General features: G+C 38.9%; 2 protein-coding genes across 5 annotated transcripts in view; one reads left to right on the forward strand and one right to left on the reverse strand.

Moving 5' to 3' along the window:
* The window catches only part of LOC110168586 (SLIT-ROBO Rho GTPase-activating protein 3-like), a 36,195-nt gene extending 32,883 nt beyond the window's left edge, over nucleotides 1-3,312 (reverse strand). For all 4 annotated transcript variants that reach the window (XR_008633088.1, XM_020934034.2, XM_055160373.1 and 1 more), the window contains exon 1: nucleotides 3,170-3,312. Coding sequence is in view for 3 of the 4 variants with exons in the window: in XM_020934034.2 (XP_020789693.1) it covers nucleotides 3,170-3,233 (64 nt within the window). In the remaining variant the exon portion in view is untranslated. The remainder of the gene's footprint in view (nucleotides 1-3,169) is intronic.
* Nucleotides 3,313-4,754: 1,442 nt separating this feature from the next.
* On the forward strand, nucleotides 4,755-17,141 carry ptgis (prostaglandin I2 (prostacyclin) synthase). Its single transcript, XM_055160375.1, has 10 exons — nucleotides 4,755-5,307; nucleotides 5,449-5,572; nucleotides 6,303-6,478; nucleotides 8,764-8,904; nucleotides 9,010-9,122; nucleotides 10,016-10,191; nucleotides 13,621-13,786; nucleotides 14,697-14,878; nucleotides 16,219-16,370; nucleotides 16,869-17,141. Exons 1-10 carry the CDS (start codon nucleotides 5,237-5,239, stop codon nucleotides 17,020-17,022), a joined length of 1,455 nt encoding a protein of 484 aa, XP_055016350.1. The 5' UTR covers nucleotides 4,755-5,236; the 3' UTR covers nucleotides 17,023-17,141.
* Nucleotides 17,142-17,565: the final 424 nt, after the last annotated feature.

Genomic DNA, 17,565 nt, shown 5'->3' on the forward strand with positions numbered 1-17,565 from the left:
AAGTTCATATCAGTAAGTATGTCCCAGAAACACCAGTGACAATGGGGACATTTGAGGTGTTGTAACACTGCCTGACATTTGAAGACAGATCAGTCAAAAGCATTCTTCTGCTGTGATGACACTGAGAAGGGCGTGTCCTCGTGCAGCTCCAGGAATGCACTAAATACAGTGCGGTGGCAGTATGGCCCAGACAACACTGTGACAAGTATGTGACTGTTTATGGCAGCAGTTTAAAAGTACATTACACAACTTTTCTAGTGAAGGGTTTACTACTTGCTTTCTGGAAATAGTATGAAATTGTATTAAATTGACTTGAATGTTTCACCATGACATTAAATGTATCTCCATGAAGACAAACAGATGACACCACTGACCTTTCAAAAGATATCTGTTTTTTAATAGTAATTGTAATAAAAACATTTCATCAACCTGAAACTAACAATTTGGTATTGCAACAGCTCTACAGATAGGGACTATATGAGGATTATCTCTATTTTCAAAAACAGGCTCTCCTCAAACATGAACGTAAGTTTCAGGTATAGCCGAATATTTTGTCTGTATCGTAAGTCATGTTTAGTGCACCTGTTAATGTGTCAAAATGCAAAATATTGGTTAACAAAAAGATTAGCCAAAATTGTATTCTTCTTCATATTCAATCATATATATTCATATTGATCTTTATGCAAATATACAAATGCTTCATGAGAATTCTTAACACTGCACATGAGTCAGATTCTGTTTGTCACATTGATCGCTATAGCCCTGGACTTGTCTAAATGTGAGATCAACTCAGCACTTCCACTAATACAGTTCAACCTCTTTTATCCGGTTTCACTGTTCTGTTTTACTAATGGCATCAATAAAGTGGTATTGCAGTATATTCACACTTACTATAGGTCTCCTGGGATTTCCTTCTACACATATTCACACCTTAACTGCACAAAAACTACACTTTAAGTATCAATATTGCCAAGTGCTACAGAGAGCACTGTCTCCAGTCTGCAGCCTCAGCATTATTGGACACCTCTGTCAGTGTTAAGTCCCCAAAGTTTCCGAAGTGATCCAAGGCCAGTTTGTAAATGAGCTTAAGATGTCAGCTTAAGAGCTTTTTTTGAAACTGAGGCGAAAGGCAGAGCTGCACTGATTCTCACAGCAAAAAAACAGAATGAGAGATAAAATGCCAAATGTAAACCTTATGGTTTTCCTCTTCTGTGTATGTTTCTGTATGGACCATACAGGTGTCATCTCACAGCATCATGTGTCCCTCCATTGTACCCTCAGCGAAATACTTAATCAGTACATGAGTTTCAGTGCTCGTCAGCAGAGTCAATGGCTCAGATTGGCTGCCATGTCAGCTGTGGCTGCAATAGTACCTTAGTGCATTATTATTTATTTTATCATCTATTCTTAGTGTAAGGTGGGTTGTCTCTCCACAGATCTGATCTAGCTTGGTGACATCATCTGCTAACCCAGAGATGGCTGCTTATCTCCTAAGAGATAAGCAGGTTCAGGTTAAGGTACTTCGGGGACAATAAAGTACCTGAAGGGGACCCGAAGGGGACAATAAAGTACCTGAAACAGGAGGAGAACATGCAAACTCTTACACAAAAATCCCAGGTGATCTGGGGATTGAACCCGGTTATTCTTGCTGTGAAGCATGAGTGCTAGTCACTCAGCCATGGTGCCAAACCCTCTACAAAAAAGTCATATTGTGCAACATTAAGTGTAAGAATGCATGAGACAAGAAGTTAGGATTATGCTAAAACAAAGAAGCATCACTATGGCAACCCCAGGCAAGGTAAAGGAGACAGCATGTACTACAACTATAATAACAAACTAAAGCAGGAATGCATAGTATGGAAGACATGTCAGACATGCATTGTCTGAAGTGTGCAGCTCGGTGTAATCCTACTTCAAATACACATTGTCTTTGCCCATTTGTTGTAATGGAGGAAAACTTCAGCCCAGGAGGTGAAGCACTGAAGTGTGGCTAATGCTGAATGGAGTAAACCCTACACAGTCACAAGAAATGTCCACTTTTTCAGCCCAGAGACACCAAGAGCCTCTTCTCTCTCTCCATCCTCCAGCAGCTCTGTGGGTGCTTCGTCCGGTCACATATTTAGCACAGACAGTAAAACCCTTTCATGGTTTATAATTTATACAGACAACATGCATTATTTATGATTTTTCTCAACTGTTTGCTGTGTGACCTTCTCAAGAATTCCCTTTTTTCATTCTTCACTCAGCCACAAGTGCCAGATATAGCAAGGAAATACCAATACAAGTTCTGTCATGACAATTACAAATGCGCTATAAGTCTGTATAGATTTCTTCCAATTCACTAGTCAAACATGTTAAAGATGCACTAAGTACCTATTCAGGTGGAAGGGTCATCACCTGTTCGTCTCCATGGAGATGTTATTTCTCTGTCGGAAATATTCCACAGTATGGTATCAAACTTATCTATCTAGCATTTTAATGAACTACCTTGGATTCAACCCTGGAAAACATGAGCAGGCCCACCTTTTGCAGATATGGCCTGCAACTTGGCCGGCTTGTCTCCTTAGAAATAGTTAAGTTTAATGCCATACTGTGGAACATTCCAAGCAACGCAATAACATCTGCATGGGATCAAAGCAGATGGCAGATTCAGCAGCAGCAGCAAAGTTACACAGAGCACCTTTAATATCAAACAGACTATTGTTTGATTTATAATGTCTTTCCAGAGATCATGACCTCTAGCCTTGAAAAGCCTGTTCAAGGTGAGCTGCAGCATTTGAAGATGGGCATGCAAAAACCTCATAAAGGAAAATGATATTAGTTCCACAACAGAAATCTATAACGTGGAAATGGCACACTGATTGTACATGCAGCACTGGGCTTGTTGGTGCGCTACAGCAAAATCAGCCCTGAGACAGTTATTCAGACAAGTTTCATCCTGTTCTCCTCTCAATCCATGCAGCACTGAAGGCAAAACTAACGGCTTAAGTAGGCTGCACGTTTAACTAATCAAACATTACGTGAATGGGTTAACAAATGTCTAATAAAGGCGTCCCACCCTGTAGTATCCTACTATGGAGAAAACCCCAGCAAATGTTGTGGTTAAGTTACGCAATAATGGGGCAAAAACACAATGCATGAAATAGGTCTAGGCCTGCACGTTACCAACCTTTAACTTGGGTCTCATATTCGGCAATAATCTCTTTGTCCTTCTTGACTTTCGCAGATGACATTTTGGGGAGATTGTATTGTGCAGTCCCGCAGCAATGGACGTCTATTCAACCACAATGCGGCGGCTCCGTTGTGTAGCGCGTTTCTTCAGGCAACAATCAGAGCCAGATCATCTCCCACTTAACTTCAGACGTAAAAGCAACACCACGAGCTGCTCCTCCTGCGTCGGATCCTCACGCTGCTGTGTTCAAAAAGGCTACGTCGATCTCAAAAGTGCATGGTGATCTATCTTTCATCTGCCCTGACCGCTCCTCTAGTGTAGACCGCAGGGCGCGCGGGGTTTCGTATCACTGCACGAACGGAAGAGCGGCAAAAGGCAATGGAGGCAGTGATTGTCAGGGCGCCTTGTGCACGACAGTCCGGTCCTCCGTGTGTTTTTCTCTGTCTGTCGCTGCACAAGTTCAATGCTGCGGCAGAAAGGCTCAATGGATGTGAAAGTCAGCGCGAGACTCCGCCCCGCCCCTCCCCTCCGCGTCGAGCGAGCTGCCCAAGGATGGTTGTAGTAAAAGATGTGTGCAGTGCAAACCTGTGAGTACTACTAACTTCAAACATGTCTCATCAGATCAGACCAGACCTATTTTCACCTCGATTTAACTACATTGCGCAATTAATGCTTAGTGGGGATTCAATTGGCAAACGACTCAGCATTTTTTCTGTCCCTGTATCACTGTAAAACCACATTAGTCATTCTAAATAAAACGTGGTAATGGCGTTTGATATTTTAGCGACTCAAATATGTTTTCTTCCAGTTTTCTGTCGACAGTAGATCTATTAGGCTATGTGTCATCGTGGGTTTTGTAGTTCTGCAGCCAACATGTGTTTACGGTTTACCCTTTCTTGCTTGTTTCTTGTTTGATGATGATGTTAAGTTGAACCATATCGGCTAATTAAACGTATTGTCCGCCTAATTATTATATCTTCTAATTAATTATTAGGTCTATGTCCCTACAAGCCCACAATCTGAGTCTGACAAACAGAATCGATACTTAAAAAGAGATCTGACCAAAGTAATGTCACTATCCAGAGTCAGAGCTGACCTCAGTTAATCTTCAGTGAAAACCAGCAGCACGTGAGTTTGACTGTAACATCCCAGTGTGAATTACGCCATCCTACTACCCATTATTTGCCATAGAACAGAGTATATTTTCTTAATATTTTGACTTATCTAGTTTACACGTGTTTGTTTATGCAGTAGGATGGTGAATACTCAAAACAAATCATTTAGTTGACTCGGAACAGTATGCAGAGATGTGTGGAGAACGCGCGACCTCTAGTGTTCTCAGTGCCAAAGTGATTTTTATTTATGTATGTATTTATTCATTTATTTTATTTTATTTTATTTTTTTTCATTTTATATATCCTAGTATATTGTATTATCTTGGATCATTATACTTACATGTAGACATTTTAAATACCTCTGTGAAATTATTATTATTATGTTTTATTTTCTGAAGGCTTTTTTGTTTTATTATTGGAATATTTTGCTTATTGAAGTGGTTCATCTGTTCCATTATTGTAGTGTTGTATCACTGTCTCTGTAGATCATCATCTTACGTATTACTTTTAGATGAATTCATTAGATACTGATACTGATACTCATTCCACTGTAATCTGATAAATATAGACATATCTAAAAGTGATTCATGTTTCTTTCACAGGTCATGGTTTCTATTAACCTCATGTTGCGTCAGCTGTCAGTTTTGACTCAGCCTTAAAATAAACCTGCCCACACATTTTTTAAATATTTCTGCGTAATGAAATTATGAAATACAGTCGTTTATTAGAAATTATTAATTGTTTTGTGAATGCTCTCTTTAGAAGGTTAATGTCATTATGGTGTCTACTGCGGTAATGCTGGTTTCTCTGTTGTGCAAGACCAGAGTGTTTTAGCCACACCTTTCCCCGCCTCCTGACATGGGACTTTTGCAGGGGAAGCAACTCTTTAAAAGCACTTCACCTTCACCATGTGAGGCTCATTGTGAGAAAGTGCTAGGCTACAGGAACTATGGTATGGACAATTTTGGCAGTGCTCAGTGGTCTGTTTATACTTTTTCTCCTGTACTCTAACCGCACAAGGTAAATACGTATTCTTTACTGTACATTTTCATTGTTTGATATAATCTGACATGCTTAGCCCAACTTTTCATTCTGTTTGCGTTCGGCTTATACAAGTATCAACATCTAACCTGCTTTATTGAAAAATGTTTGACTTGACAGGAGGAGAAATGAGCCACCTCTGGACAAAGGGCGCATACCTTGGTTGGGACATGCCCTGGAGTTTGGAAAAGATGCTGCAAAGTTCTTGGCACGGATGAAAAAGAAGCATGGAGACATATTTACAGTAAGAAAACATAAACTATTGACTTGTGTAATTAGTGTATTAGGGCTGTATAGCCAGAGAACTATAACTATGTTCAACAATACCTTTTCTGATATTTGAATTGACTATTATAACTTGTCCAAGTGGAACAACTCAGAAAAACATTTTTGTTGCAAAGCAGAGTATTCACCTATTTAGGTTGCTTGTTTTATTTTTTTCATGTCATTCACCAGCGATGAGGAAGAAAGAAAATGAGAGGGAACCTAAATATCACAATATTGAAATATGTCTTATTACATTCCCTAAAAACTTTGCACTATATTTTACTATACTATTATACTGTATACTTGACTGTATACGTATTTTCACTTAGCTGAAGAACCGTTATGTTGAATCTGTGGGTGAATAATATATTTTGTAGACTAGACTGTCCATAAAAACACTATACAAAAAAATGTTGACGCAAGTTAATAGAAACCATGACCCAACACATGAGTCACTAAAGATTGGTCTAAACCTCGGATTTACTTGGATTAAGAGTACTTACAGTTTAATACATTATGTACTGTGAGTGTGGTTGCTTCTTCACAGACCTCTCTACATCTTATTCATCTTATTAACTTGGCCTGGTGATTTGCTTGAACTGCTTGTCTTCAAGAGTATACATAGGTTTAATGTCATACTGTGGAACACTGCAGCAATTATCATTATGTAACTAACTTAAACCATGAACATTTAACTGTGTGCATAGGTGCGTGTTGCTGGAATGTACTTGACGGTGCTGTTAGATCCTCACTCGTTTGACTCTGTGCTGAATGACGTGGGCTCACTGGAGGTGGGAAACAGCCGAAACAAACTACTGGGGCGGATCTTTGGCCTGCAGCTAAATGGCATTAAGGACAGTGACGAGAGGAAATGGATGGAAAAGTAAGTACACTAATAATTATGGTAGATTTGGAAAGTCGGGGTCAAAAGAGCACTGGGGTTTAGTTCTTACAAGTTTCTGAAAAAGATCAAGTGTGTAGTTTATTGGTCATCAGTTATTTGATCTACTGATCTCAAATTCACTTGTTAAAATGAGCAATTCATAACTTTTCTGTCGGGGGTCCGTCAACTTCTTGTCTTCATGGAGATGTTATTGCTTAGCTTGGAAACTAAATGTATCTCTGTGGAGTCTGGCAGATGACATCACTAGACCAAGTTACAGGTCAAATTTGTGGAGAAGAGAGCCATGTACACTACCATTCAAAATTTGGGGTCATTTAGAAATGTCCTTATTTTTAAAAGAAAAGCACTGTTTTTTTCAATGAAGATAATACGCTCTATACATTGCTAATGTGGTAAATGACTATTCTAGCTGCAAATGCCTGTTTTTTGGTGCAATATCTACATAGGTGTATAGAGGCCCATTTCCAGCAAGTGTCACTCCAGTGTTCTAATGGTACAATTGTGTCAGAAGGCTAATGGATGATTGGAAAACCCTTGTGCAGTCATGTTAGGACAGCTGAAAACAGTTAGCTGGGTAGAAAAGATATACGTAAAACTGGCCTTCCTTTGAACGGGTTGAGTATCTGGAGGATCACATTTGTGGGGTTGATTAAACGCTCAAAATGGCCAGAAAAAGATAACTTTCATGTGAAACTCAACAGTCTATTTTTTTCTTACAAATGAAGACTATTCAATGTGAGAAATTACCAAGAAACTGAAGATTTCCTATAACAGTGTGTACTACTCCCTTCTTAAAACAGCACAAACAGGCTCTAACCAGAGTAGAAAGAGAAGTGCTGCACATCTGAGTAAGAAGATAAGTACATTAGAGTCTGTAGTTTGAGAAATAGACGCCTCACAGGTCCTCAACTGGCAGCTTCATTAAATAGTACCTGCAAAATGCCAGTGTCAACATCTACAGTAAAGAGGTGACTCAGGGATGCTGGCCTTCAGGGCAAAATGGCAAAGAAAAAGCCATATCTGAGACTGGCCAATAAAAGAAAAAGATTAATATGGGCAAAAGAACAGACATTGGACAGAGGAAGACTGGAAAAAAGTGTTACGGACAGACAAATCGAAGTTTGAGGTGTTTGGATCACAGAGAAGAACATTTGTGAGAAGCAGAATAACTGAAAAGATGCTGGAAGAGTGCCTGACGCCATCTGTCAAGCATGGTGGGGGTAAAGTGATGGCGTGGGGTTGCTTCGGTGCTGGTAAAGTGGGAGATTTGTTCAGGGCAATAGGGGATTTTGAATAAGGAAGGGTATCACTCCACTTCGCAATGCCATGCCATACCCTGTGGACAGTGCTTGATTGGAGTCAATTTCATCCTACAACAGGACAATGACCCAAAGCCCACCTCCAAATTGTGCAAGAACTATTTAGAGAAGAATCAGGCAGCTGGTGTTCTATCTGTAATGGAGTGGCCAGCACAGTCTCCAGATCTAAACCCCATTGAGCTGTTGTGGGAGCAGCTTGACCGTACAGTATGCAAGAAGTGCCCATCCAGCCAATCCAACTTGTGGGATGGGCTTCTAGAAACGTGGAGTGAAATTTCTCCAGATTACTTCAACAAATTAACAGCTAGAATGCCAAAGGTCTGCAGTGCTGCAAATGCTGCAAATGGAGGATTCTTTGACGAAAGCAAAGTTTGATGGAAAAAATTATTATTTCAAATACAAATCATTATTTCTAACCTTGTCAATGTCTTGACTGTATTTTCTATTCATTTTACAACTCGTGGTGGTAAATAAGTGTGACTTTTCATTGAAAATAGAAATTGTCTGGGTGACCGCAAGCTTTTGAACGGTAGTGTATGCTTTTGAGCAGTAAAAACACCCCAAATGAATGAAGGAAATGCTCGTTAGATGTTTAATGCAAAGCAAAAGCAACTCCATGGAGACAATAGGTGGTGGATCAAAAAAGTTACATAGTGTAAATTTAAAATATTACATTATTTAAATTGGCATTGGCAGTGTTGTAGATAGGTTTCATGTTGTTGTATCATTGAGAGAGATAGCTTCCTCATTATAGCAGTAGATTTTAAAGTCATATACTGTATGTCCATCCAGAGGTTATTTTGAATTATTTGAATATGTTCATGAAACCAAGTTCTAAAAATGGTTAAACATGCAAAATGAGGGGTGAAAAACAAGAGAATCAGTGTCTATTACCGTAAATGCAAATCTGTGTAAACTAGATATGCAAATGTTTTTTGCATGCAGGCATTTTCACACAGGAGGGCTGACCCAACTTTGCCCGAAGATGAAAGCAAACATGCAAAATCTACTGATGAATGATTTCAGTGACATCAGTGACTGGAGACAAGACGGACTCTTCAGCCTCTGTTATAGCTTGCTTTTTAGGTAAGCTATCATTACATGGTGTATTTAAGAAATGCATTGACTGTTAATAATACAGTGTGAAGTTTCAGTCATTAATAGATGGTTTTCATGTCTATATTTGTTCAGAGCGGGCTATCTAACGTTATTTGGCAGTGAAGGCAATGCCTCTGCTGTGTATAAGGAGTTCCGCAAGTTTGATGATCGTCTCACCAAACTGGCTCGTAAATCGCTCAAGCGCAGTAAGACACAACATTGTTTATTCAATGTCAGATTCACAAACAACACATGGTCACATTTTATATATATTTACATATATTTACATTTGCATAGTGTTACTGTTTTATAAATATGACCATCTAATAACATGTGAATCAGATGTACTTACATTCTAATAGTGAGATAGACTAGGAGCCTGTTAAAATGTTGAAATAATCTTAATGTATCATGATTCTAAATCCGGTGATACAGTACTGATATTGTGGGCTGCTTTATTGATTTTAATTAGACCTAATAGTTAATTTGACTAAATTTACTTCAATTTTGTTTAGAAAAAAGAATTGTGTTCATGCAATAGCTTTTTCCTATATATTCACTGTTTTGATGATGATAAATGGGTTTATTTCATATTAAAGGTGCACTATGTAACTTCTGAGGTGGATGGTTCACTGCTTGCTTGTCTCCATGGAGATGTTATTTCTTAGCTTGGAATGTTTCACAATAGGGTATTAAACTCATCTCCCTGGTATTTGTTGAATTATAGGTGTTTCATAGACCAAAAATACCTTAAACATGGATTCTTCCTGTGTGCAGGATAAATCTGACCATTAACCTGTGTCCATTGTGATCAAGTTTATTTCCATACGGTGGAATAATGAATGATTAAGGCAAAAAGTAATATCTCCATGGAGACAAGCAGGTTGTTGACCCTTACACCAAGTTATACAGTGCACCTTTAGTTTGTGCAGGCAGTGGTTTAACAAATAAATACTGTTATTTAAACTGTATTTGGTTCTCAATAAACTGTCATATATCGCTGAATATCATGTGCAATATACCTTTCATTGCCATTGCCATTTATATAAAAGATAACATATTTCAATATATGTTTTCTATATTTTTTTATTTCCATTAGATGAAACGCAGTTGTTCACTTCAGCCCGAGAGAAACTGTGGGACCTGCTGTCTCCGAAATGTCTTGAATCGAAGCCCAAACCCTGGCAGCAGGACTATATTGATTTTCTAAAAAAAGAGGGCGTGGACGTTGAGATGCAAACTAGAGCATTACTGTTGCAACTTTGGACCACACAGGTTAGTAACAGCTGTCTAATATCTGCACATCTTTCAGGGTTTCTCACCGATAAAACACTATAACAAAGAAGCGTATCTTGTCAAAATATTGCACCACACCCAGGTTGATCTTCGAAATTCCTGGAGCGCAGTAGATTCTTGAGGGCTCATACACAGAGCAGCTTGCCTTGACTTGTTACACAGAGTGAATTTTTGCCAATGCTATTAGGTTCCCATTACATTTACGTTTCCGTTCTGCGGTGACGTCAGCTCACAGTTTATTGTTAAATGGGTTTGTGTGAGCTGTCATGTGTCATAACATGCACAGAGACCAGGTTTATACTGACACTATAGTGGCACAAGTGATCCTTATTGGAATCCTTTTATTCAATAACATTTTTGGATGGATAAATGTCACTTATTGCCTTTGCCGATCAAAATAATAATCATAATAATGCAGACACAATCATTAAGAATCATTTGTATTTCTATTTTTTGTTCAACTTGTTTTAAGACCACTGATGCATCCTTATCACATCATTCCTTATCATTCAATTCCACATCACTATATCTTATCTCTCGCTTTGTACAGCACAGTGTTTACCTTTTTCTGTGACATCTATGTAGTTTCATTGTTCTGCCATGTGGTGGAGCTAATATGTTGCAGATTTTACTTCTGGCCCAGCTTTACTTTTAGCTGTGATTCTACTTCCATTTCTTTCCCTGATGGCTTATGACCCACTGTACGCTGCGTGAAAACCTTTTAAATACCTGCTCTCACCGTAGGCCCTTCATGCCGTGTTTATTTGTAATCTGGTCTGTTATAAAGGAGCACACACATATTTTGTAAAGGAAACTAGATCACCACTGCAGAGAATAGAGGGATTAGACTTTGGACTAGAGCAGAGTGCCAGACCCAGAGCCACTACAAAGGTGTTTCTGTACAAAGAAAAATGTAGTATTTTCACAACTGCCTCCTCCCACTCCTCACTGTGAGCCCCGTGTGAGCGCCCTGTTTGCAATCAATTCTATTGACCCAAACAGAAATAGATTTTATCAATATGTTTATTTTGGAGGTGTTATTCTATGCCCCTGATATTTTTTTGTCATGGATTTTAATATTAGAACAAAAACACATTTCATAATCTAGTTGAATTTATTTTGAAACATTTAGTTAAGCAAGCTTCAATAAGAGAAGGATATCTTGGAGAATAAATAGGCTAAAACCATTCATGAATGAAGACAAAAACTTCAACTAGAACATATAGCTGGGTTTTCCAAAGGCCAGATATTATAACATATTTGTTGTGGATGACAACAGAATGGTGGTCAATACAGTGAGCCATACAGATTGATGCATTATACAGGGTAAGAGCTAGCCTAACCCTAACCCTAACCCTAATTCATCAGCTGGTTCCACTTCGTGGAAACCATCTGACCTCGCAGCATTAGAATTTGTTCGCTGGATGGTAAGCGGGTACATTTTTTATTTAACCAATCACTGCTATTTGATTGTGACATATGAAATGCACCGCTAACGGGGCTAACTGGTATATTAAGCTTTTCCCAAATGCCGTAGGAAGAAGGGCAATAACGTCTTTCCCCTTGATAAAATTTACCAAACATTCTCTTTGTTCCGGCTTTAAATCCTCGATCTCGGGAATCGTTGCCAACACAGCTCTTTGCTGATTAGCTGGTGACAGGACTCGCACTTCTGGGGTTCTTGCAAACCATCTAGTGCAGGGGTGTCCAAACTTTTTTCATCAATGGCCACATATCTAAACACAGATGAAGCAGAGGGCTGATCAAGGGCCATAGACTGGTGCTCAGTTCAGTGAATAATTGAAATATGTGCATGCTTAACACGTTAGTATGAACCATCAGTCTTTATTAAGATATGCCTTTATTAGTCCCACAGTGGGGAAATTCCAGTGTTGCAACGCACAATTTCAGAATTTCATGCTAAAATCCTTAAAACCACACATTAAATATGAAATATAAGCTTTATCAAGGTAGACTCTCAAAAAACTTGCAGTAAAAAAATATTTTTGAATTGATGCAAGGTCATTTGGACCAATTCACCTGGAAGCCTGAGGGCCAAGAAAAATTTGCCCCCGGGCCATAGTTTGGGCATGTCTGGTCTAGTGTATTCCGAATCCTGACCTAGTTTCTGGAGAGAAATGAAACTGAGCGGAGGCACTAGGTGGCACCAGCCTGGCTAGGCTTTAAAATGGCTTGAAACTCCAATTAGGTCTGTATCACAATACAATGTAATGTTATTGACGTTGTAGTGGTAGAACAAAAGCAGTGTCTATGATTACTTAAACTAATTCAATAGGAAACCTGAGAGCCAGAAAATCGGTCTTAGGACCACATTTAGCCCCCAGGCCATAGTTTCAACTCCCCTGCCGAAGAGTGACATGAGGGTTTCACAGCCCAATGCAAACATTATTTCCTACTGTGTAAGTTTTTGATGTGGATCTTTTAGGTGCGTGCCCTGGCTGTCAGTAGAGACCTGACCCAAAATCTGTTGAGTTGAGAAGAACAGCTCCCATAACCCACAGCAATTACAGCAGGCAGGCTCAGGTGTTTGACAGATCTGATTCACTCTGTCTGCTTCTGTGTCAAAGTCAGACAGTAGCACTGACAGGCAGAAAAGTGGGAGATAATTTGGACTAAAACTGTACTTTTTTTTTTGTAAAGAGTATGCCTATTATGTGTTTTACTCTATGTTACGACCCAGCTCGTTTGGGGTGAGGGAAGTAACAAAAATAAAACCAAGATGTAAAATGGAATAAATTAAGTAATGTTTAATTAACAGGAATGTAAAAGGTAAATTAACAAAACACTAAAAATATACAGAAAACAACCTAAACTAAGAAACAGAACAACAGAATTAACAGAGTTTTGTGCCAGAAAAGGGGTCACGCAGGCTTACAAAAAAACAAGTGGTAAAACTTAGGGACACACACTAAACTAAAACACAAGTTCCCCAAATTAAACCACATAAGCCCACAAACAGAAATATTACAACTAAGGCCTGGGGCCGTAACACTCTTATGCAATAATTGCTCCAAGAATAAGACATTCTTGACAATCCTTGTTTGTTAATTTGTCAGCCTAATAGGTGAAAAGGTTATGATTGCTTTTAGTAAGGAACGTACAACAGAGGGTATTGTAACATAGTAATTATTCTGTGTGCATCAGTTTGGTATCAATTTTAATTTGGGAATAAGCTAATTTTACATTAATGAGACTGTGAAAATAGTGTTTCTTGGCTATAGACCGGAATAGAACTTAATCTGTCTGTTCCATAATACAACAGAAAAGCATCTTCAATTCCAAAAACCTTTTTTCTGATTGGCACACTCTACTCCCTCTAGTAAAAGACCTATGGCTGCATCCTTGTGAGTAAAGATTGCGTGTCTAAGCTGGTGTTTGTTTTTCCAGTGTAATGCCGGACCTGCTGCCTTTTGGCTCCTTGCCTTTCTGCTCACTCACCCCGAGGCCATGGAGGCAGTGAAATCAGAGCTCACCCGTCTAACTCCACAGGACAGCCCCCTGCAATCGCCCCCCCTCCAAGAGCCAAGAGCGTACACCACCACACCTGTGTTTGGTATGAGACATCTGCTGCTTTATGCACTGAGTCAGCTTATATGAGCTATACACATTATAATTACAAAGACTTGTTGAGATTTTAATAACAGTAATAACAGTTTAATAACATAGTAAGGACAGTCATGTATAAATGATACAAGGTTAGGCATATTTGTGATTTTGTTAACAGCTGTTCGAGAAACAATGGGATGTTATGTAAAAATAAATGCATCTTATTTTTATGAAGCGCTGGGTCACAAATATAGTAATCCTACCAAATATTTGCCAACTGTCATCAAATACATACATAAATACATGACAAATAGGATAGGACAAAAATGTACCTTTCCAGAAAAGTTTTAGAATATAGTGGTGGCCAGTTCATTTTCATAAGTAGTATAAGACCAAATGGTAACCACATGGTAACAAGAAAATATTAATGAACTAGAAATTACATTTTATTGCCCAGCAAAATGGGGGGGGGTAATCATTATTGTGGTTTCCTTTCCTTTTGGTATTTAAGTCAAATTTGGAATTACAGAATCATGACATCAGTTCTTCCAACTCCCAATTTGAGAACCATAAAATTCATATATTTGTTCTACAAATGGGAAACTCCAGATTACAATTATGCTCTGCGATAAAAAAAAATAAATAAATCACATATTTATTATTGGGCTATAACATCAAGCAGCTGGTAGCTTAACAAACCCTGTTTGTCAAGCTACCAGTCACTGTAATGGTGGTTTTATAATAACAGGATTAAACAAGTGTGGAGATGTACAGGCTGTAAACATTGATACCTGAGCTTTAGTTACACATAATTGTGGAGTGTGATCGTGTGATTGTGGTTGTGTGGTTTGTACCTGTCTGTATGTCTCCTGAGGCTACTGGATGTGACATTGTGCCCTTTGGCCTGTCCTCTTTAGACAGCGCTCTCAGTGAAACCCTAAGGCTCACAGCAGCTGTAATGATCAACAGAGACGTGGTCCAGGACAAGATCGTGCCCATGGCCGACGGGAGCGAATACCTCCTCCGAAAAGGGGACAAAGTCTGTCTCTTTCCATTCCTCAGCCCTCAGATGAACGCAGAGGTCCACCAGCAACCACAGGTAAAGTGGACAGTTCAAGTGCATCTAGGACTGAATGGAAATGGCCATTTCTGGTCATTTTTGTGTTGCTTTAAGAGTGGAGTTCTTAAAAATCTAATTTTAAACATTTCCAGGAACATGAACATTTCAGAGAAGATAGAAATAATAACTAATACAAGAATTGCATACATTTCAGAACCTGTAGAGGTCTGTTCTACAGGATTAACAGGTTTAACACTTGATATGAACATATATTTTTATTTCATGTATTCAATTACATGTGTTTTTGTGTTTAATTGCAAAAAATATGTACCTTAAATAGCTCACAAATACCTGTAACCTTGCCTGATGGCATTACAGACTTGTCTCCATGGAGATAGATATGTTTAACACTACTCCACAATACAGTGGAATATCACAGGCTAAGCAGTAACTACTTCATGGAGACAAGCACATGACGTAACTTTTACCAGAAAAAAAAGTGTCCTAGTCCACTTTTAACACATCAGAATGAAAATTACTGCACATTAGAAACACATTAACAGAAAGAAAAGAGACAGATGCATACAGAGCACAGAAGATTTTAAACTTTTACCCCTAACTGTTGCACCACGGCTACAGTATTACTCCTTTATAATGATGAATCCTACTGAGCCTCTCTGTTTTTAGACCGCCCCATCGGCCCTCTTCAAATGTCAGGATTAACCGATGTAATTTATATCTCTGACAGTGAGGATCCTCTGGGACACTGTGATAAACGCCTTCAAATTAAACAAATAAGAGTTGACTCGAAAAATCAGCTCAGCCACATCTCCTCATTTCCCAAGAGCCTATGTGTTTGTTAGCTTTGGGGGGGCGCTATGACATTTACTGTACTCCATATCAACAAACAACACTGTAGTGCAAAAGTTGTTTCAATAATTAATGCAGATAGCTTTATAAAACAGCCATGTTTTTTTAAATATTTATAGGCATACTATGGAAATTTCAGGAAAGGTCCTTTAAAGGTGCACTACATGGAGGTGCGCCACATGCTTCTGTTCATGGAGATGTTATTGCTTTCCTTGATGTCTGAAATGTCACTTGACCAACAGGTTACAGGTCTGGGCTGTGAAAAGGTGACCCCATTCACAGTAAGAATGTTTGTTGGACAGTTTTAGCAATAAAATGTCTGTAACTGAATAAATACAAGAAAATTCAGTTTCATATCAGGCAAAGCAATATTATACTACTGCTAGAAAAGTTACATGGTACACCTTTAAAGCTAATCTAATACAAATATACTGTAAATTACAGAAACTACAGTGAATGTTCAAGCTTTTAACATCACTTTTTTTTTTTCCTTTTTTTTTTTTTCACAGATGTTCAAGTATGACCGCTTCCTAAATGAGGATATGACGGTGAAGAGGACATTTTACAAAGATGGGAGACTGCTGAAGCACTACAGCATGCCGTGGGGAGCAGGAGGAAACATGTGTGTGGGGAAAGAGTTTGCTGTCTTCACCATCAAACAGTGAGTGTTATAATCCACACTGCTCAGATCTGTATCTCTAAGATGATGTAACATGAATATTTTGCACTAATGATCAAAGCATTTGCCATTTTGTAATTATTGCACCATCTCAAGGGAAATTTCTACAACATTGTCTGGATAAATGTTTTTAACCAACCACTCATCCTGCCCTTTAAATAAGTTCCCAGGTTATATACTTAAACAGGCAACTCTTTAGTGACTTAAAATCTGTGTGGAGGCATGGCCAACATACTTTACTTTTAATCCGACCTCACATGCTATCAAATGTAATTTATTTTCTTTTAATTTACACAACCTGATATACTAGTGGTTGTATGCCAGTACAGTGTTTGTGGCACTCTCTTGCTTTGATAAGGGAAGAGGGTTATGTCTGAAAGGGTGTCAAGGGGAACCTAAATTAAAATGCAAATTGCAACACAATAGGAGGGAGTTATTATTGCCAGTTATTGTTCCTCTAAACTGTGTCTGTTGCATCAGGTTTGTGTTCCTGGTCCTGACACATCTGGATGTAGAGTTGTGTGAGCCAGGGGCCCGACTCCCCCCAGTGGACCCCAGTCGCTACGGCTTTGGGATGCTTCAGCCCCATGGAGACCTGCAGGTGCGCTGCAGGCTGAGGAGAACACAGCACTGAGTATGAAAGAAGAGGGTTTATTTAATATTGTGTAACATATATTGTATGTATAATTGTGTGGTTATATTTATCTTGCACTTGACTCTGGCTCTTTTTTACTGAATAAAATGGCAAACCTCTTCTGGCTTGACTGCTTTCAATAGAATACCATGGGCCTAAAGTTACATTGGTTAAAGCTATTTAAATTACATATACTGTGCAAAATGTATACATTCAAATGAATCTAAAACCTAAAAATAGATTATTGGCAATGACCAAGTTCTAGGCCTACCTATCCAATGACTACCTCACCCATTCAGTGTGGTCTACAGTATATGTCTGATTACCAAACCGAGGCTAATAAACACAAAGTCCACAAAGACCGTCATTGATTTCAGCTCATGTGGACCTTTGAGATCAAATGACTACGCTGCGGAGAACTTAAAATATGATCATATATCGCAGGCTGTATACGCAGCTGCTACACCCATCTCCAAACATCAGTGTCTCCACGGGTGACACGTTTAGCGTCATGACGCAGCGCGGATGAGAGAGAGATGTGGA

Source organism: Boleophthalmus pectinirostris, unplaced genomic scaffold (genome assembly GCF_026225935.1).
Source record: "Boleophthalmus pectinirostris isolate CB_2022bp ecotype Guang Dong unplaced genomic scaffold, ASM2622593v1 HiC_scaffold_3, whole genome shotgun sequence".
Taxonomy (NCBI): domain Eukaryota; kingdom Metazoa; phylum Chordata; class Actinopteri; order Gobiiformes; family Gobiidae; genus Boleophthalmus; species Boleophthalmus pectinirostris.